A 19,981-nucleotide genomic window follows, 5' to 3' on the forward strand; every position below is an offset into this window, starting at 1 on the left:
ATCGAGGAGAGGCTAAATAGTTCGCTGCGTCCTTTAGATTGCTTGGTATTCTCACTATTCTTTCTAGCCCAGCATTCGTTTCGGCTGTTTTCTTTCTCCGTGTCTTGAAGAGACCAATACCAATATGCCTTCCCCTTGGAAAGATGAGCTACGCCTCTTCACGCCCGTTGGTATGTTGGGATATGGCTATAACCACGACATATTCTGGTCGACCATCGCGGAAGGCGTTGACGCCATCATTGCCGACTCAGGCTCAACAGACAGCGGGCCATCCAAGCTTGCGCTGGGAACAATGTCTTGCCCCAGAGAAGCATATCAGCATGACCTAGAGCCATTCATTGCCGCGGCTCATTCGCACCGAGTCCCTGTTCTCATCGGCAGCGCTGGGGGAGACGGATCCAACGCCCATGTTGACGTGTTTGCTGATATCATTCAAGAGATCATCAAGAAGAACGGTTTTCGGCCAATGAAGCTGGTCAAGATATATTCAGAAATCGACAAAGAGGTGGTCCAAAACGCTCTTTCCGCCAATGCAGTCGCACCATGTGGTTCTGCCGTACCACCTCTACAAGAGAAGGATATCAATGATGCTTCCCTTGTTGTTGCACAGATGGGATTGGAGCCCTACACAAAGGCCATGGAAGAGTTTCCAGATTTCGATATCATCATTGGCGGCCGCACTTATGATCCATCACCATACGCTGCATTCTGCATACATAAAGGTTTTGACGACTTGGGCATCGCATATCACATGGGCAAAATACTGGAATGTGGCGCGCTTTGTGCAAAGCCAAAGAGCAGAGAAGCAATGGCATTCGTCAGGCGGGACCATTTTGACATTGTTCCCAACAACCCTGCTGCGGCGTGCACTCCAGTTTCAGTCGCTGCTCATACCCTGTATGAGAAGACGCGACCAGACATTCTCGTGGGTCCCGGCGGCACCTTGGATCTCAGAGCCACAACCTACGAACAGCTTCCAGACAACAGAACGGTACGTGTCCAAGGAGCGATATTCACCCCTACGCCGAAAGGGGAGTACACGATCAAACTGGAGGGTGCTCGCACCGCGGGCTTCCACAGCACATTCTTCGGGGGCTTCAGTGACCCTGTCTTGATTTCCCAGCTGGGAGTCTTTGTCAACAAGATCAGAGCCCATGTCTCCTCGGTTTGTAAGTTTGATTACGAGCTCAAGCTGACTACTTATGGCAATGGCGACCATATCAGCATGTTCAAGGGAGCAAAACATGCCTCTGACCATATTCCCCAATCAGCAGCAATTGCAGGAGAAGCCAGAGCAGCCACCCAGGAGGAAGCCACACGTGTCATTAATGCCGCTAGGGTGGCCTGTATGCATACTGCATATCCCGGTCAGATGTCCACATCAGGGAATTTCGCCATGTCCTGTGGATCGTTTGACGTTCCCATGGGGAAGGTCTGTGAATTCTGTATATACCATCTGATGACGGTAGACGACCCTGTTGCGCACTTTCCTCGGAAAATGGTCCAATTGCACGGTTCAGGAACAGCAGTGAGCTCTACACCAGCCAACATATTTGCACCTCCCAGTCAAAAGGCAGCTACCAATTCAACTGAAATGAAGGCCGAGAACAACAGGTCGATCCTATCCCCTCCACCACGAGATGGCTACCAGTATTTGGCCGAACTTGCCTCGGTCGTGCGGTCTAAGAATGCTGGCCCTTATGAGGTTACATTCGATGTAATGTTCGATAAACCGGAGAACTATGCTTGGGTGAAGGAGGCCGGGGTTCTTTCTAGCTCGAGCATTGCGGCCATATATGGCATTGATGAGTCGGAGGTTGTCGCGGCAGTTTGGTGGGACCCTGCCTTTGCCTTTAAAGCCACCCTGAAAAGACCTGTCGTATCAGGAGGATTCGGTGAGACAGATACTCATGGCAGTTGTCAACATGTCAGGCTCATGTATTTGGAAGTTCCCGAGCCAAAGATTGGCAACGGGACTTTTTGAGCGTTGACACATAGATGAGACTCTAGCGACCTGGTTTAAAGTATGCAGACCATAGATTCGGAAAGCTAGGTGAACGGGTCACATCGTTCGTTCAGGTCGTGTTTCCAAGAAGGTCGGACCAGTCAGCAAAAATATCGTCGAAAGAACCAAAGTCTATAGTGTCCATCGGGCCGAGATTTACTTGAGTAGGCAGACCAGTATCGTGAGCGTCCTCCTCTTCCATCATAGTGTTTACTAATGGATGCACGACTGACTGTGCCTCATCACCGAGAGTAGGTGCAGTCCCGTTCATACCCGCCTTCTTTGCTGGCCATATGACATTGAACATCACATTTGCCGACATGCGTGAAGTAACAGGCGTTTGACGTGCGAGACCACCTCTGGTGTCTTCGGGTGTTGCCATCATGAATGACGTCCTTTGATTGATAGAGTCGATAAATCGAGCAATATGTGTTGAAATTCGGGAGTAATTATCTTTTGGGAACAAGGACCAAAGTCTTATGAGACTATTTGCGGCTTCGCAAGTGTCGATTATCGTCTTGACCTCAATTTCAGATTGTTTCACCTTGGATACAATGAAAGCAGCCAGACACGTGGCATAGATGACGCAGTTTTTAACAAATGCTGGCCATCGAAGACTTGCGTTAAAGTTTTCGCATGCTAGCTGCATGAGTTTCATGGCAGCAGAAAGAGCCTTTCCAGAGAGCTCTGACTTCTCAACATCGTAGGCCTGATTCGGATTCTGGGTGCCTTTGTCGTTGAATGCGTAAGAATATAGGGTCAGCCGCGAATGTAGTAGGAATACGTCACACTGCGATGATATTTTACCGTGCAACGACTGGCATGCGGCTTGAAAATCATGGTCGAAGAAGTGAATCAGTCGTGCAGGGTCATCTACTAGTCCTGATGGAGCGGAGGCATCGTCGCCAAGAGCTGTTGTTGTTTTATGGCCTAGGTAAGCAACATGAACTAGACCGATGAGCGTGTCTGCTAGGTGCGAGGGTGGCTCCTTTGCGATCGCGGAGCTGATTGACCGATAGGATGAAATGGGGGATGGGATACCCAATCTTATTGAGATTCTGCACTGGATCAGCTACGTTTCAGTAAGCATCCTTTTCAACTAACGTATAGTTCATGACAAAACATCCGAGCCAGGCCCGTTCACGGTCCCGAACTTTCACCCTGCTTGATTCAGGCCCATCCACTTGAAAGTCGAAGTCATTACTGAGTGCTGGAGGACGATGTAGTCCTATCTGATGTGCAATCGCTGTTGCTAGGGAACAATACATTGGCGAAGGATCATTCACAGTCTGTTGATAAGGGAAGGGCCATGCGCATAGAAGGAGTAATGCTTGAACGGCTTCAAGGCCTCGGCTCTGGTGGCTATAAATATCGCCAGCAAGGCGTCGAACTGGGTTCACAAGGGAGTTATACAGTGCTGAAGTCACTGAAGAGTTGCCAGCCGAAATAGCGAGAACTGACCAAAGGAGCAACCTGTTGGAGTTGTACTGTTGAGCGAAGGTCATGATGTCTGGTAAGATGGGAAATTGTGGGTGATAGATCGAGTAAAACCTGCCACGAGTAAGCTGAAGATTCATGGAATACCTGTTCATACAGAGAAGGGTTCCAAGTGCAGCAAAAAGAACACTTCAGCCATGGGGAGCACCAATCTTCCATTGGAAGACATCACAGATCACCAACAACGCAGAAAAAGGGGAATCTGCAGCTCGTAATGTGTCTTTGCTGACTCGAGACTGAAACATTGTCTGGACTTACTGCTGTATAAGGTTGACGATATCAACCGAACTGATTTGGACATTTTCCAGTCTTTGAGGTCTAATGTGAGCACAGTATAATGGAAGGGCTATTGAAGACGATCGTGCTGGTTGCCCGCTTGCCTGGGAAGCAACCTCCGCAAAGCTCTCCTGTCCAATCTCTGCTCCTTGAGTGTCTGTCTCCAGTGCGTTCGCATGGCTTCGTTTCTTGACTCTGCGGAAAGTCGGGTCGATGGCACAATGTCGACCAAATTTTGAGCAACGTGTACATGGTGCCGGAGCCAATTCAGCAGCATCACATTGTTGCTTCGCCTGTCGACAGGTAGTGCACACAGCACCTCTTCTCGTTCTGGCGCGTGCAGAATCCGCTCGGAGAGGTGGTGACGCGGACTCTTCGGGGGTCATGTCGGTCCACTTGCTTGCACAGCCTACTCTGGCTATTTACGACATACAGGGATTCTGCCGCAGCTCACATCGAAGATGTGTTTGACGTTTGAAAGGGCTCGTTCCACACATCAAGATCGACATAACGCGTCAAATAGTGTGAGTGTTCATCGTTCACATCCATGCACACTGACAGTATTCTGTGCTCCAGAAAGGAGATGTTTTGTCAGCGGTTGGGATCATGGAAGGAGAAGAGAAGGAAAGTGTTTGGTCTTCGGCTAAGCCTCATCAACTGACTCCGTCTCGCCGCTTTATATACACTCGCTCAGCTTGCCGAATATGGATATGACGCTAAGAGGCGCTAGCCTCATTCGGGAGGCACAAGTCGTCAGTGTCAGTTACGAAGCCCCCAAATGCTCCTTGCAAGGTCTTGACAGTTAAGCACCAGGTTGTGGACATTGGCATCTTCCTATGACAGTCCCTTGACACCTGAGGTCTTTGGCATGTCTGCATCTCTCCATATGTTCTTTTAACAATTCTTCACTTCTCAAATTCTCTTCTGCAGGAAGACTACCACCCATTGCCGTGCGACACTGTCCGTCACACAACGCAGGCACCACTTTCACATCTGGCCTCTTCTCTTCCCGGCCAGCCCAGATCTCAAAGTGCAGACTGTGGTTTTAGCATACTCTTTTCTCTCTTCAACGTTACCCGTCCTCACATCCTCTGTTCCGAACTCCTCGTCCTTGATCGCTCCGTCGCCATAGCCGGACTCGGCGCTTCCCCAACTCCCTGCTCATTACCAAACCCTTACTGCGGTGTGCTGTGTGGGTCTCTTGCTGGTCAATAGTCGCACGTCACTGCAAGAGGGGAGTCGGGTGATGAGGTGACGGGATGAACAGGCATCACGCCTTTGCCAACGGCTATGCCGCTCACAAGAAACGAGACGATGAAGTGTACAACAAGTTCTCGGAGAGATCAGACCTTGAGAGCAAGTACATATGGGACATGCCTGATCTTTACGATGATGAAAAGCACGATGCATCCTTTCACAAGAAATTCGAACCCAAGAAAAGAGCTTTGCACAACCGCTCTCGTCTCATGCGTCTAGGTGGACTTGCACTGGGAATCTTCGCATTGCTACTCTGGCTGTTTACTCCCTCGACGTCACGAATTCCATCGTGGTCGAGTTCTGGAGGATCGATACAAGATCATTCGGACATTGAAACACTACGGTACTATGACCTGGAAGATGTTCAAGGAACTTCCGTGGGATGGGAAAGAGAAGAGAGAGTCTTGCTTTGTACACCTTTGAGAGATGCAGCGACGCATCTAAACATGTTTTTTAGTCACCTGAGAAACTTCACATACCCCCACCACTTGGTCGATCTGGCCTTCCTTGTTTCCGATTCAAAGGATGAAACCGAAGAATTACTCTCCAGGCTTCTTGAAGAGCTGCAAGCCGATCCCAATCCATCACAGCCTTATGGAGAGATCTCAATCATCCACAAGGATTTTGGACAATCCATCAGTCAAGATTTTGAAAGCAGACATGGTTTCGCTGCCCAAGCCAGTCGCCGTAAACTTATGGCACAAGCACGCAATTGGTTACTCAGTGCTGCTTTGAGACCATACCATAGCTGGGTATATTGGCGTGATGCTGATGTGGAAACCTGCCCTTTCACCGTCATCGAGGATTTGATGAGACATGACAAGGATGTCATTGTTCCTAGTAGGACACAGCCCGAAAGTTCAACCCTGATTATCAGCTAACGTTTTCACTTATAGATATTTGGCGACCTTTGCCCGATTGGCTAGGTGGAGAGCAACCCTATGATTTGAATTCCTGGCAAGAATCCGAAACCGCTATTGCCCTAGCCGAGACATTGGATGAAGATGCTGTCATCGTAGAAGGATATGCTGAGTATGCCACATGGCGTCCTCATTTGGCCTACCTCCGCGATCCCTATGGAGATCCAGACGTTGAGATGGAGTTGGACGGTGTTGGCGGTGTCTCTATCCTGGCCAAAGCACGAGTTTTCCGCGCCGGTGTCCACTTCCCAGCCTTCTCCTTTGAACGACACGCTGAAACGGAAGGCTTCGGCAAGATGGCGAAGCGAATGCAATTCTCAGTCGTTGGCCTCCCACATTACACGGTCTGGCATCTTTACGAACCATCTGTCGATGATATAAGGCACATGGATGAGATGGAAAAGGAAAAGAAGGAACGTGAGGCCAAAGAGAAAGAGGAAGCCAAAAAGATCAAAAAGGCACAAGAGTCTTTCCAAAAAGTCGACTCGCAATGGGAAAAGGACAAACAGGCGATCGCAGATCGAACAGGAAAGCCAGAAGTAAAGGAAGATGCCGATGGCAAATTGAAGACCGGAAAAGATACTCCCAAGGGTACACAAAACAAAGAGCCAAGAAAAGAAAGTGTGCAGAAGATTAATACCTACAAGGGTGAAAAGAAAAAGACCGACGACGAGGGCAAAGGCAAAGGCGATGAAGATGAAGCTCTACGACCAGCTGCCAATGTACCCAAACCCGGTCAAAAGAAAGACTATCATGATTGAAAAGACATATTATTCTGCTGTTGGAACGGCAATGTCTCCCAAGCAATAAATGGAGGCTCATGATGATTGTTTTCAGGAAAGGAAATGGGTAAATGGGTGAGGTTCGGGATAGACGTTAATTGATCGAGTACATTTCAGCGGCATTCAGGCGTTTTTGGTGCTCTTTGAGGCCACGATACAAGCATGGCGTGGTTTTCTCAATTGAAATTGGTGGGAGGCGAGCACAGACACCATGGGATCAGGCAATATTTTTGTGCTGTGCTGTACAAAAAAAAGTGATTTATTATCACAGGTTGGGCAAGGCATCTTCTTGAGGAATGAGTCTAGGTCTAGTTCTAGGTCTAGGTTGATTTTTTCCAGATTCGCTGCTGCTTCAGAAAGCTGAGCAGCGAGGCCCCTTGCCGTATGTACTAGTAGTACTTTAGAAATTCCAAAGCATCCTGCTTGAAAATATTGGTGATTCAATGGTCGGTCAGTCCGTACTCGATCGAACTGAATTTGTTGATGGTGTTTGTTGTTGGATGAGCGATACTTACGGAGTGCCCCCCGGCTCTGTCTTTCTGAGTCTCAACTTGACCGTCAGAGGTCTCTTTTCCGCCACCAGACCAAAGATTTTGGTCTTGGACCAATCCGGGATTTGTTCCTGTGCCGAGGCGGCCTCGACGTCGAAGCTGTAATTCGTCAGTAAGAGGGGAAAGAAAAAAAAGCAGAAGAGTTGGCCGGGGTTGAATTGTTCAAGAGGAATATACGGCGAGAAGTAAAAGGGTGGGAAGCGGGAACTGTGAGGATCGAGGATTGAGGTATGTGACTGAAAGTCCCGAGACTTACTTCCATATCAAATGGGTAATGACGAGTCTGAACTCTGCGTTTGCGAGGCTGCATGACCGATTAATGATTTGGATGTGGTTGAGACTTGTCGTGTGTGTTGACGGGATGGGCCGGTGAGGTGAAGCAAAGGGCACACTACTTACCTCTGGCCGGGACAATTTCTAGGGCCCAATTGAAAAGAATTGACGACTCCTCTTTTGTCGTTTTTGTATCTTCCACCAACATTGTCCTGGTTGGTCGTGTTTGTTTCCGTTTTTGTGTCTTTGTCGGTGGATGTGTCGTTGTCTCGGTCGAACCATCTCTCGGGTACAAATTCATCCGCGTCGGTCCACGCTCCTTTATACCTTCCTGCCGTCCAATGGTAGACACCGACCAATGTCTACAAAATGACCAGGTAGAGAGGTCAGTCAGGAGTGGTTCACGGTACCCAAAAAGTAAGAACAGTTTGTTGAAGGACAAGAAACAAAAAGGGGGGGAAACCATGAAGAGGACGAAGTGCCAGGGAAAAAACAAAACACATTTTGTTCCCGAACAAGCAACAGGACCTGAATGCTTACGTTAGGTGGTACCCATTCGCCATCGATAATGTTCCCTCCCGGACCGTTTGTCACTCTTCTCAAAGTTTCAGGGCCGGGAGGCCAAAGTCTCAAAGTCTCGGAAAAGACGGCGGTCAAGTATGGTAAAGAATTGACTCGGGCGAGTGTGATTTCATCGTCGGTCTCGAATGTTCCTCTGATTTCGTCTCGGAGGATCTTCATCTTTTCAGGGTTCTTGACTAGAAAGTACATTGCACCCTGTATGTCAAATGTTGGTTTTAGTGCTGAGAAAGACTGGTAAAATGGGAACGAAAGTCCTTTACTCACCACCATAGCTATAGCAATCGTATCGAACCCACCAGTTATGGCGTCGGCGGCCACACGTTCCGCCAAATTCTTATATCCTAAGCCCTTTGAAGTCTCGACGTCTTTGAAAACGTGGTATAATCTTTCAAACAAGGCGTGGTCAGCACCTCTTCGATATCACAATCTCAGTTGGGCGGGTTTTGGGGTATCCACTTCTGCTCTCTCGAAGATTGACCGTCGACTTGGGAATACTGGGAACACTCACATATCATCTTCCGATTTAGGATTGTCCTGCTGCTGCTGTTGTTGTTCCCTCCTCTCAAGACGTCGTCGTATCTCAACCACGGTGTCGAATCTAGGTTTCCCCATTCGAACAATCGGTTTCGTCAAACGACAAGATTCAAACCCACATCCTATGGCGAGTTGCTTGAGAGAATTGACAATCTTGTCGAACAATGGGTTTAGTTCGAGGTTGTCCCTACAACAGACAGATCTTTTTGTCAGTGTCCATCTTCACGAAGCTCACCTCATGGTAAAGGCGTATGGATACCCAAGGTGAAGATGAAGGGGGGGGCGTAAAATGTCGACATACAAACAACCGAACGTCTCACCAGAGACAAAATCTCCAATGACATCCATGGCGACACATTCCAAACAATTGGCGAGATCGATTATTCCTTCACCCTCTTTCGAGTCTTCCTCGCCATCGTCTTGTCCTTGGCCATGGATTTCCTCTGGCCTATCTCTGGTGGACCAAGTCTTGGACGTGTTGATCTTCATCTTCATCTTTTCAATCAACAAACCTACATTCTTTTGTAAAATGGTTGATTCTTTCATCCTGACGGAACGATCATTCATTCCCGCCACTAATGCCTTTCTACACACCGCCTGTTCATCATCAAACGGATTGTCCATGAGACCGTGCTGAAACCCAGGTGGTCTAGGCATGAATTTTTGTAGTTGTTTTCCCGAATTCGTGGTACCGCCCTTTCTGGTCTTGTAGATATCCGCCCATGCCTGCTCAGTGACGTATGACAATTCATCGGGACCGACACGGACGACCTTTGACATGTACATATAAAGTGTTGGCCAAAGAACACGAGAGAAAAAAAGACAACGATCAAACTTTTTGCCTCTAGAATGGATTCTCCAAGGTGGCAAGCACCGGCAAACACTGACGAGTGTCGACGAGTACGTATTGTAAAGTAACTCACCGGACCAAATCTTTCATGTATCTCGGATACCTTGTGAACCCATTCCCCACGTAGGACAAAATACACTCTCACCAAGTTGGTGGTGTGATATACTTTCGGGCCGGGATATTTGCTCAAGGGGTGTAAGTAGATCCTGTACAACGCCCCTAGGATCATGTGCACAGTAATTGCGATTGTAACTGTGACCTAGATGTACCGTAAGTTCGTAAGTACCTTGGTCATGTTTCTGGTCAAGCTTCGCTAGGGAGGATGGCGAATATGATACCTACCATGGCCAGCGGCACCAGACCGGCAGAGAGTCGTGAATCGTCATCACCGTGTTGTCGACCAACAAAAGCATGAATCATGTCTTTGAACCTGAAGATCCTGTAGTTGTACCTCAAAACGTATGGTGATTAGCCCAACGTATCCCGCAATAAGAGACATATCGTCATTCAAAAATTTTGAACAAAATATTGACAAAGGTAGAAAACCTCTTTTCCAAGTAACTCACATATTCACACCGTCTCAATCTTTTTGCGTCCTAGTGCCACTCAATCGTAGCTTTTGTCACACCAAACGATGAAAAGATCGAAGAACAAACTGGGCACGAAACATAAAATTCTAGGTTGGGTGCTGGTAAGCATCTTTTTCCCGCCTTCTGCCTCGAGACTTCAATAAAACCAGGCCACCCACGCTTATGTCCATGACGTGACGGGACAACCCCCAGCACGAGGCACAGGCAAGATAGAAAACACACTTTGACACTGAAAAGAGACACCATGCCACCGTTGTCATGATGGAGTTCGGTCGTGTTCGAATCGTGCAGACCGAACGCGGGCCAGCCTAGAAAAGAGAGCGTCCTCATGATATGCATTGCCGGGATGGTTCAGACTCGACCTTCATCCTACCGAAATATCGGGTGGCCAACCAGGGTAAAAAGCGAAGAATGAGAACACGTACAGAGAAATCAAGAAAATCCTCTTGAACCAAAAAAAATTCTCATTTGCTTTTCTGGTCTCAGAGTATATTTATCTGCATATACCGGACGAGTGTTGGCAGTAAAAGAATGTAACTGCCTATCTTCTCATTCATCAGAGTCATCTCAACTAAACAACGCACACATAAAGTCTTGACGAAGCTGTTCATCAAGACGTCTGCTGGCAGTGATGCCAATTCCACCTTATCGTTTCCCCGTCATATCACTCATCCACAGTCATGTAAAAGATAGGCCCAATCAAACGATGCTCTTACCACAATACTCCTAATCCTGTTTGCATTGCCAAACTCAGACCCATCACTACGAGGGCAAAAACTCCATCATTTATTGCCTGAGCTATTCCTGACTCTCCTTGCTCCGTCGAAAGGCGTCAATTTTGGATCGCTGATCCCCCTCCAAGCTCTGATAGTATCTGTCCGAAAGCGTCGCAGTATCGGCTTGTTGACTCATCGCCATAAAAGGTGACCTGTATAGAGTGGCGGTCGCTTGGTGTTTCGAAATATAATACTTGGCTACGCGACCCCAGAAGCCACCTCGTTCACGCCAATCTGTCAATTGCTTGGGGATTGCTCGATCATTCAGTTGCAATCCATTGGCACCAATGGCTCGTTTCTCCAGCGTCTCGATCAATTTGCTAGACATTGGAGCCATTGGTGGTTCGGAGAGTTGAGGCTTGGCCTGTTGGAAAGCATTCACCTGGCTTAGAGGGTCGTAGATGGACCTTTTGGGAATGTATCCACTAAACGGCAACGAGGCGGCAGGGAAGGGAGCCATGTCCGGCAATGTCATGTCCATCGAAAAGGATCTCCTGACACCAGCGGGTAGCGAAGGACCAAGGATTGGTTGAGTGCCAAACCCTGAAAAGCTGCCCCTAGCGGATCGATGGCCCGCACTTGAACCAGGAGGACTGATCTGTGTGGCATTTGGATTGACAAATTGAGGCGGATTATGAGGGTCGAGAGGTTGCATGGAACCTGTAGGCGATGCTGAATGCATGTATGTGTCGTGCTGAACTCGGGGACTAGGGAGCATATATGAGCTTGTAGGCCGGCTGCCTGGAGGCGACCTCTTCTCCGCTTCCTTCTGCGCCTTGATCTGATCTGGACTCTTGAAGGGATAAGCTGGATTGGAAATTCGCCGTCGTCGTTCCACTTCAGCCGACGGAGGAGGTGGAGGTGGTTGACTTGCAGCAGCTCGAATGTTTTCTATACTCGTTGACTGATACGACCCAGTAGTCGTATTGTTGCTTGTAGCCTGGGTGGAGTATGGGAATTCTAGGTGAGACTGTTGCACATATGCTGGGAATGGCGTTATGGAGGACGATGATGACTGATACGGGTTGGACTGCGATGACAGCATAGAACTCATGCCCATGCCCTGAGAACCATGATAATTTGTCCTTCCGCTCGATGAACCGGTAGTCATCCAGTCATTGCTGTACTGGAACTGTTGCGGTCGAAAACCAGCGTTCATCATGGACGGGCTCCCATAGTTTCCTGAATGTCCCATGCTGGTGAAAGTGGGAAACTGCTCATATTGCTTCAGGGGAGGCAATGAAGGATCGTTAGACCACTCCTTCATGTGTTTGGCATGTTGAGATGCCTGCTGCTGAAATTGCCTCTGTCTTTGCACAGCCTCCTGGTCAATACCAATATTAGCGTGGCTCATCGTGTTTGTTTTCTCGGCGACGTCCAGCTGTAATGACTTGGCTTGCTGTCGTTGAAGTATGCGCGCTTGTTCGTTCAAGCGAGCTTCTTGGCCAGTCATCATGTCCCGGTATTGAGATTGTTTGGTCTGTCCAGTCTTTGGTGCATTGCTGGCCGTCTCCTGGCCACGATTCATCGTTAAATTCTGCGTTGTGCCGCTAAAAGTACCCGGAATTACTGGCGACGCTGCCTGCGGAGTGGTTTGACGCATGTTTGCCATGGCTGCATTCCGCGCAGCCACATTGAGCATGGGATGGGACGCACTGAGAGACTGACGTTTCGGTTGAGGCGGTGGTGCCATGGCCGACTTGCGAGGCGTGACGAGGTCGAGGAAATTGGATGCAGGATCATGCACACGTTTGTCAGGATCTGCCGTGTAATGAGGTTTTGCATCAGAAGAAATGTCTCCGAGGTATAGCCACAATTGCTTCTCTTTAGAGATGTCGACAGGCTTCTGATCCGTATTGACGGGAGGCTCTGCAGAGACAAACTCTGCCCATTCAGTTCTAGGTTCTTCGGTAAAGACATCACCAGCACTAGGTTTCTTCTCAGTAGATTCTGGAAACGATGCAGTCTTGCCTTGAAGAGTTTCCGGAAGATCCAGAGCGTTGGCTGACGGTCTCTGCAAACAAGAAGTCGCGCTATCAACAAATAGAATGGCTGAGGGGTCGACTTCTTTGACGGTTTTCAGGTCTGGTAGGACTTTGACCAAAACCGAATCTTGACCTGAGTCGTACCCAGCAATCACAAGGCCAGCCTCAATGTCGTCAGAATTGGTGGCTTGGAACTGGATCAATTCTCCGTCCTTGAGCTTGGCCAAGAATTCGCGGAAATCCGCATTTTGCCGGCAGCTGTTGGCATGGTTGCAAGCAGAGAGCTCGCTAGTGATCCTCGTTCGTTTGACAGTACGATGAAGTCGGCATCGCCAATCAAAGCCAATGTCACGATATTCAACGCCCTCGTGCCATACTGCAATCTCGCCTTTGTCAACCTGTACACCGGCCTGCATGGCGCAAGTCGCGTGATATGACTTTGTACATTTGGCTGAAGAGCACTGAAAGCATGAACCCTTCTTCTGTCGACATTCATAGCACTTGAGTTCGAGACGAGCCTTGCTGATGTTTTCAACGTTGTACACCATCTCTTTGCCGTCTTTGTTGGCAATATATGTCTCGGGCGTATACATTGCGCAAGTTCGATGAGCTTTCTGTCCATGGGAGGTCGGTAAGAGCTCTTCCCAGACAAAGTCGTTTGGACACAAACAGCAAGGTTGATGTTTGCTGACCTTCCGGATCCTGATGAGTTTCTTGGCCTTTTTATTGGGGCCAGGATCTTTCGGTCCACGCTTCCTCTTTTGCGGCAGTTTCATCTTGCCTCTGTCGCTGGCTGGTGGTGTTGGAAGGTCAGCGGCATCGTCAAGCTCGTCTTCATCATCGGTCACTTCTACCTCCTCAAACTCGGGGGTAGGCTCGCCGTTCAGTCTGCGCATGAACCAGTCAACGTCAATGAAAACACTGTCTGCCTCGCACTGGCACTTGCGCGCGGTCTTTCCATATTGCAGCCAGTTCTCAATGGCAAAATTCACCGACTCGGCACAGTTGTAACCAAGATTATAGCCTGAATGATAGCCGATTGGAAATGTGATGACGAATTGTCCCTCTCTATGGACAACCTTGTTGACAGTCACTCCAAACTTGGATTTGAGGATGGAAGGAGAGACTAGGTATGTCTTGTGGCGCAAGAATTGATCACAACTCTTCGCATCCGAACTCCACAGTGATTTCATGGCCGCTTCAAATTTCGGAGCATCCTTTTGTGAGATGCTGTACCACTGTTTCGGTGCACCAAAATGAATATAGTTGATGCTGTAAAGATCGACATCTTCCAAATGCCACGCAAAGGTCGCACGCCACATTCCCAGATATAGATATGCAGTATTGACCCCAGGGATAGGCTGGCCCAAAAGGTCTAGTAGGTTAGGCAACTTGGCGACATTCCACTCCTTGGTATCCTCGTCGAATAGAGATCCAGGCATATCCGCAGCATACATAGGATTGCTGAAGTTGAGACTTTTCCAGTACTTGTCCTCCAATTCCTCGCAGCGCTCAGCTGTCCATTGGTCATTGTCGTAAACTCGGTAATCAAAATCTATAAAAGCCTCTTCGTCAATGTCATCATTGGCTTCACGTGCATTTCTTAATCTTCGTGCTGCAACAGTAGTTTCAGCGCCTTTGCTGCCACCTCCTTCTTTCTTGCCTGTAGTGCTCTTCGGTGGTCTGCCTCTGGGCCTGCCAGGCTTTTTTACAGACTTGCCCTTGGTAGGAGTTGGCTCTGCCGTGTCTCCACGTGCTTCTTCGGGCTCTTCGCTCATCATGACTGCGGGCTTGACGTCCGGGCTCGTGGGTGTCGGTGGAGCGCGTAGGGTGGAATCGTGTTCGAGGGGCTCTTGCTTTATATGTTTCGGCGGTCGTCCTCTTCTTTTGCCACTTTCCGGTGTTGCTGAGGATTCCGTCCTCCGAGTTCGAGTGCTCCCACGGCCCAGCAGCTTATCCGCATTCATACGCTTCTCCCCACGTTTGGCTGGCGGTTGGTTTTCTGTCTGCTCACAGGTCGATTTCCACTGTGGGAGATTGTATGATCGCATCTTCTCGATGTTCCGCTGGGTATAGATACCTTGCGCACCGTGGAACTCCTGCATGATGGGGTTTTTGATCTTGATAGTCTTGATCATGTCGTCCAGAGCTTTTCGAGCACGTTTCCTGCAATTTTTGTTAGACTCGACGTTCAGGAAATCAATGACCCAACAGCCAAATAAGGCCAGGCTCTATGAAGAGTCTCTGTACACACCATTCTTCTGGGGGATCGATCAAGACAATGCCTGACTGCATTCCATAGGGATCTACTCCCTTGACGTATCTCTGAAAATCCTTGAACTGTTCCATCGTCTATAGGTAACCATGTCAGCGTGTCAACTAATTTGCTTGAAAATGAGGGCGCATTTGTGGCTGCTGCCGTACCGGAGTAAAGATAGGGACACCATTTTCGTAACGATCAGGTTTGACTTCTGAGAATTGTTCTGCTTCAGCGCCTGCCCTCGCCGCTTCTTCAAATCGCATTCTGTTTTCTTCATCTTCCATGTCATCGCCGAGATCGGAGAGGGATGAACTCGAGGCTGCGTCATCGTCCTTGTGGCTCGCCTCGTCGGTGGTAGGAGGAGTATGGACTTGAGGAGGAAGGCTAGGCTCAGAAACGGAATCGCGCTTGTCGAGGACGTTGTCGACGAGTCCTTCATGGGGAGGGAGTGACGACATGGTGGTAGCGGCCATGATCGGGGGGAGGAGGGATTCGATAGGCTGAAATCGGGAGAGATGACGGAGTCGGGTGATTTGTCGGATCAGGGAGTGGCCAGCATGGAGAGAATTGCAACCAGGAAGGCGCAACCTCTAGCCACAGCCTCTGACCAGAGAATGATGAGCGAGCGAATGTGTCCAGCGGTAGTGAGTTGAGCAGTTGTCAGGGACAGGATTCGCGCAGTGACTGTTGCAGTGTTGCCGATGGGGGTTGAGGTTCCTTAGACTCGGATGGTCTATGCTAAGCCATTCTGGGTCTGGCGTCTTGGCGTTTCTGATGTGGCGTGAGCCCACCTTAAGGGCAATACCTGGTGAAGAACGGGGATCATGAGAGCGACTCGTATCCGTACAGAACAGGACAATCTGGTCCATAACGAACCCCCTTTCGCCTGGCTATCTCAGACTACGTGCACACATATGCAATCAGTCAACGAATATTGAGATACATAACCCACCTCGCTACTCCTGACCTAGTGCATTGTTGTATATGCTACTCCGTAGCTTACATACATACGTGAAAACGATTCCCTGTGCCATTCTGCAGCGGCCCCGGACCATTGGCTCGGTAGGCGATCCAGGCACGGACGCCGGCCGGTTGGTCTGAAGATTCCATGCAAATCATCGTACAGATGCTGCGAGACCTCAAAAAAAGCGATGGCTATGTCATCTTCCCCCTGTCACACCCCTAACCCTGTCTAGGGACAAGCATTGTTGTCGCACATGGCTAGTCCGGAATATCCGCCTACATTAATTCCATACCACTGTGCAATACAACAGCAAGCTATTAACGATCAATATTCCGTCAAGGCTAGCTTCTTTCCCACTGTCCTCTTCTTCTGGGCCAGTTGCTCTGCAGGTTTCGGCGCATCTTTCTTCAACGCTTGCAATAACATGCCGGCGTCGAAGAAGCCATCTAGTTTCCAAAGTTAGTCACATCGGTGAGCATTGTAGAAAGCAGAGAACGGATAACTTACATCCACCCAAACCATCATCCTCCACCTCAGCAGTGTCCATGCTGGTAGGCGTCTGAGTTCCGTCGGCTCTCGTGGCCTCGGCTTTGATGGCACGGCCTCGAGACTTCAGTCGACCGTCCTTGCCTACTTCCTCTGCTTCTCTTGCCCGTGTCAATTTACCACCAGAGGTGGCCCTCGGTCTGGTGGCTTTTAACAAACGACGAATCTCATTGAGGTAGGATTCGAGGCTGTCTACAAATCGCCGCGTCTGGCGATGTTTGCTGCTCGCACAAACCGAGATAGAATCTTCCTTGATGATATAGCCTATACCAAAACCATCACCCGAGACTGGGCCAAAGCCAAAGTGGCGCAGTGAGGGATTTCCGCAGTTCGAAGTGCTGAGTATTGTATTGTTGATTTTCTCCCACCCAGCGTCACTGAAGAGGGGGGGCATCTGGTGCAGAGCAGGGCCAGGCGAGCGGCTAGATTCGGTACCGGCATGGGAGCGAGTCGGACTTATTGGCCGTTCGTCTAGTCTTTTAGGGCTTCCCGCGTCGCTCGGGTCGGTTGGACTAGAATAACCGTTCGAACTAAAGTCGGCGTTGCTTGCAAGTTCTGCTCCTTCTTCGTTCATCTTGCGCTGCCAGACACAATACAAGGCATAGAGGTGACGATCTTGACCCTGAGCTTTGCTTGCTTCCTTCGTGACGGCAGTATGCTTTTGGCAAGCACTTTTGAGTGCTTCAATCTTCTTCTGCGGCGTGTTGTCCGCCCAGAAAGTCTTGACGAAGTCAACACTTTCGGGTGTGACGGAACGAATTGCTTCTGTTCGTCCATGATAGAACATTTTGGTCATTGCCGGCTCATAGGTGTTCTCCACTCGTCCGTAGAGACCATAATATGCTGCTTGGAAGGCCATCTGGACGAAAGCATCAGGCGAGAAACCCATGGAAGTGATGAAATTCTTGCCGTAGCCAGAGAAGTCTAAGGTTTGGAATTCATTTTGGTTGATAAGATCAGCCAATCGTGTTTCCGCAAATCTAAGGGCGATTGAGAGCTCCGGGGTCATGTCCCATTCCAACTTGTGAGGAGTGGTTTTGACATCACCAAAGCTATCAGGGTCACGCTTCGAGGGGTCAGGGCTTTGAGAAGTCCATAAGGTCGGAGCTTGTCCATTGATAGACTTTGCATATCGTAGAATAGTGTCGGTGTAAACATCACTGGCGAAGCGTAGAACAGTGTGGCCGTCGACACCCGTGTGCTCGAAGTTGATGCCCGCACTTCCATTCTTGCAAACAATGATCTGGAGTTTGTCATACCATCGGTTGGTACAGGTGCCGACTTGAACGCCCCGAACGACTTCATTGGTACCGCAGAGCATGTTGCCGCATAATTGCGAAACATCAGCCGGCTCAGTGTAATCCAGGCAGATCATGAACAAAGCCGAGTCAACGATAGACAGACAATCTGCGTTATTTGATCCTTCATCTCTGGTCAGGAGGTCCCTGAGCCCCGACCAGACCTTTCTGTTCTCGGTACTTAGCACTCCAAGGGCTCCTCGGGCGGCTTCCTGGATAGGAATCTCTTCAGCGTCATTGACAATCACCTGTAAATTGATCGCGAGGTCCTTCTCAGTCATGATGATGTCGTGATTGTCATCCAAAACATCGAACCAGTAGAACTGGCCTCGGCACATGACCACAACATGCTTAGAATCTGAGTCCTGGCCAATGATACAACCGCTCTCGGTTGGGACACGAGCAGTCCCAAACAGGCGGGAGTACTGGTACATATCCAAAGGCGTACCTCTTAGGGTATCGGGAGGTAGTTCCTCCTTTCGTACCGCTCGGACGAAGCAGAGTGCGGAAATGACGAGGGAGGCTGCTCGGGTGACTTGATTATTACGCGCCGGCGTTGGATCATCCTCCAGCAGGAAGAAGGGGTTCAGGTTGAGGACGACCGGATTGTCATAATTCAAATACGAATCGTACCAGAACTGCTCAATATAACTTGTCTTGTCGGTGGCATACTTTTTCAGTCGGTCCTGGAGATCCTTCCCTTCGTGGTCGAGAAAATCACGGACGGAGGCCCTCGTCTCATTATGCTCTTGTATCGTCTGAAGCGGTGCCAGGGCTTCGAGATATCTCTTCATTGTCGCGTCAAGGTCGGGTATTGGCAGTTTTGGAAGTTTGTTCTGTGCCGCGAAGGTGATGCCTCGTTTGGTGTGCTCTTTTGGCAGTGTCTGTGCCGACATGGGCTCCTTCTCTTGTTTGCTGTATGACTCCTTGACATCTTTTGCGGCCTCGAGAGCCCGTTCGACATGTTCGGCGGCCATCCCGTCGACTTCAGCCTTTGGCGAGGCTCGGCTTAGCGTGTCGCCAATGGAAGCTGGTTGGGAAAAATATCGGGTTCCTGCGATAGATATAGGCATGGTCAATAGGTTGATCATGAGTACAATGCAGCCACCAAGGTAGCAACGCTCAGCAAACGAAGAGCAGTCCGATAGAAGTAGTGGCAATCGTGCAGGCAGTAGGATGGCATGGGGATTGGGCTGTTAAAGAGTCGTTCAATGCCGGATGCCGCTGACCAAGTACAAAAACGCGAGGGAAGAAGTTGATTAGTAGGAACAACAAGCTGAACGATATGATCTTAAGACATGGAAGGGTCAGGAGGGGTCAGAGCAGAACATGGTCATGGAGGACACCCGCCGTCGGCCGCCCACAGAGCATGTGAAGAAGGCCGGAGGAAGATGGAGAAATGCGGCCAACGCTCGCTTGTCCCCACGGTTCGTCTTGCACAAAGGCATAGATTCCATCATAACGGTGGGCGGCAAGGAGATGGCTCGGGAGGTATGACCACCATTCTCGAATAATCACGGATGATGCGAATTCGAAAGATGGCGGTAGCGTCTCGGAGGAAAGGAAAGAAGTGGACGTACAGAAAACGCGCAGTGCGCAGTGTCGGGTGTTGGTGGTGGGCTAATCAGCAGCGCTGCCGCAGATGACCGAGGTGCGGGAACAACAGTCTTCCTCCAACCAGCACGTCAGCAGCAAGCAGGAGAGGCCAGCGAAGTCTGATAATGGGCTTCTGAGGGTTTCGCTAGGATCTTGTGGAATGATTTGAAAAGAAGCAGGAGAGTCTTGCTGGTTTCGTGGTCATCCGACAACACTCATCAGCTAGATAGACACTTGGACAAAATGGTTTGATTCTCCTCTTTCGCGGTGACGTAGCGAAGCTATCGGCAAGGCACCTACCGTGATCAACTCACAATACAAGCATGGAGTATTCATCTGCTTTTATTGCTGGACCTGGTCAAAATTTGTGGATGTCTCCTGACGATGGCAAAATACGGCATTCTCGTCTGTTTCGTCTTGGATGGACGCCATTCTTTCC

At 49.5% G+C, this 19,981-nt stretch overlaps 6 protein-coding genes across 8 annotated transcripts; 2 read left to right on the top strand and 4 right to left on the bottom strand.

The window, feature by feature from the left end:
* Window positions 1–5: 5 nt before the first annotated feature.
* On the bottom strand, window positions 6–4,379 carry PV06_09156. Of its 2 annotated transcripts, XM_016410574.1 has the most exons (3): window positions 3,761–4,379; window positions 3,110–3,556; window positions 6–3,063 (listed from the first exon to the last, which is right to left on the bottom strand). In XM_016410574.1, the coding sequence occupies exons 1-3, from the start codon at window positions 4,162–4,164 to the stop codon at window positions 2,076–2,078; spliced, it is 1,839 nt and encodes a 612-aa protein (XP_016259596.1). In that variant the 5' UTR covers window positions 4,165–4,379; the 3' UTR covers window positions 6–2,075. The 2 variants fall into 2 exon arrangements, with proteins under 2 accessions (XP_016259596.1, XP_016259597.1); XM_016410575.1 differs by having other exon boundaries at window positions 3,110–4,379.
* PV06_09157 (uncharacterized protein) lies at window positions 125–1,984 on the top strand (the record flags this gene model as incomplete). The annotated part of the gene is made up of 1 exon (XM_016410576.1): window positions 125–1,984. One exon carries the CDS (start codon window positions 125–127, stop codon window positions 1,982–1,984), a length of 1,860 nt encoding a protein of 619 aa, XP_016259598.1.
* A 195-nt stretch (window positions 4,380–4,574) lies between the features above and the next one.
* PV06_09158 (uncharacterized protein) lies at window positions 4,575–7,180 on the top strand. The gene is made up of 2 exons (XM_016410577.1): window positions 4,575–5,875; window positions 5,932–7,180. Exons 1-2 carry the CDS (start codon window positions 5,038–5,040, stop codon window positions 6,714–6,716), a joined length of 1,623 nt encoding a protein of 540 aa, XP_016259599.1. The 5' UTR covers window positions 4,575–5,037; the 3' UTR covers window positions 6,717–7,180.
* PV06_09159 (uncharacterized protein) lies at window positions 7,138–9,610 on the bottom strand (the record flags this gene model as incomplete). Its single annotated transcript, XM_016410578.1, has 8 exons — window positions 8,979–9,610; window positions 8,652–8,864; window positions 8,408–8,528; window positions 8,102–8,338; window positions 7,688–7,923; window positions 7,545–7,592; window positions 7,253–7,387; window positions 7,138–7,156 (listed from the first exon to the last, which is right to left on the bottom strand). The coding sequence occupies exons 1-8, from the start codon at window positions 9,461–9,463 to the stop codon at window positions 7,138–7,140; spliced, it is 1,494 nt and encodes a 497-aa protein (XP_016259600.1). The 5' UTR covers window positions 9,464–9,610.
* Window positions 9,611–10,560: 950 nt separating this feature from the next.
* PV06_09160 (uncharacterized protein) lies at window positions 10,561–15,821 on the bottom strand. Its single transcript, XM_016410579.1, has 3 exons — window positions 15,303–15,821; window positions 15,133–15,230; window positions 10,561–15,044 (listed from the first exon to the last, which is right to left on the bottom strand). Exons 1-3 carry the CDS (start codon window positions 15,609–15,611, stop codon window positions 10,916–10,918), a joined length of 4,536 nt encoding a protein of 1,511 aa, XP_016259601.1. The 5' UTR covers window positions 15,612–15,821; the 3' UTR covers window positions 10,561–10,915.
* A 186-nt stretch (window positions 15,822–16,007) lies between these two features.
* On the bottom strand, window positions 16,008–19,864 carry PV06_09161. 2 transcript variants are annotated; one of them, XM_016410581.1, is made up of 3 exons: window positions 19,527–19,864; window positions 16,610–19,000; window positions 16,008–16,548 (listed from the first exon to the last, which is right to left on the bottom strand). In XM_016410581.1, the coding sequence occupies exons 2-3, from the start codon at window positions 18,921–18,923 to the stop codon at window positions 16,427–16,429; spliced, it is 2,436 nt and encodes an 811-aa protein (XP_016259603.1). In that variant the 5' UTR covers window positions 18,924–19,000; window positions 19,527–19,864; the 3' UTR covers window positions 16,008–16,426. The 2 variants fall into 2 exon arrangements, with proteins under 2 accessions (XP_016259603.1, XP_016259602.1); XM_016410580.1 differs by having other exon boundaries at window positions 16,610–19,864.
* Between the last annotated feature and the right edge of the window lie 117 nt (window positions 19,865–19,981).

Source organism: Exophiala oligosperma (genome assembly GCF_000835515.1).
Source record: "Exophiala oligosperma strain CBS 72588 unplaced genomic scaffold supercont1.9, whole genome shotgun sequence".
Taxonomy (NCBI): Eukaryota; Fungi; Ascomycota; class Eurotiomycetes; order Chaetothyriales; family Herpotrichiellaceae; genus Exophiala; species Exophiala oligosperma.

Bases quoted from the DNA above. Each gene is read 5' to 3' on its own strand.
- PV06_09156 (XM_016410574.1), bottom strand. From the start codon at position 4,164: ATGACCCCCGAAGAGTCCGCGTCACCACCTCTCCGAGCGGATTCTGCA. The intron at 3,557-3,760 runs GTAAGTCCAGAC...TACTCGTGGCAG, and splicing joins ATCGTCAACCTTATACAGCA to GTTTTACTCGATCTATCACC. The intron at 3,064-3,109 runs GTTAGTTGAAAA...GATCCAGTGCAG, and splicing joins TGTTTTGTCATGAACTATAC to AATCTCAATAAGATTGGGTA.
- PV06_09158 (XM_016410577.1), top strand. From the start codon at position 5,038: ATGAACAGGCATCACGCCTTTGCCAACGGCTATGCCGCTCACAAGAAA. The intron at 5,876-5,931 runs GTAGGACACAGC...TTTCACTTATAG, and splicing joins CAAGGATGTCATTGTTCCTA to ATATTTGGCGACCTTTGCCC.
- PV06_09160 (XM_016410579.1), bottom strand. From the start codon at position 15,611: ATGGCCGCTACCACCATGTCGTCACTCCCTCCCCATGAAGGACTCGTC. The intron at 15,231-15,302 runs GTACGGCAGCAG...GGTTACCTATAG, and splicing joins GTGTCCCTATCTTTACTCCG to ACGATGGAACAGTTCAAGGA. The intron at 15,045-15,132 runs GTGTGTACAGAG...CAAAAATTGCAG, and splicing joins ATCGATCCCCCAGAAGAATG to GAAACGTGCTCGAAAAGCTC.
- PV06_09161 (XM_016410580.1), bottom strand. From the start codon at position 19,037: ATGATCAACCTATTGACCATGCCTATATCTATCGCAGGAACCCGATAT. The intron at 16,549-16,609 runs GTAAGTTATCCG...TTTGGAAACTAG, and splicing joins GGATGATGGTTTGGGTGGAT to ATGGCTTCTTCGACGCCGGC.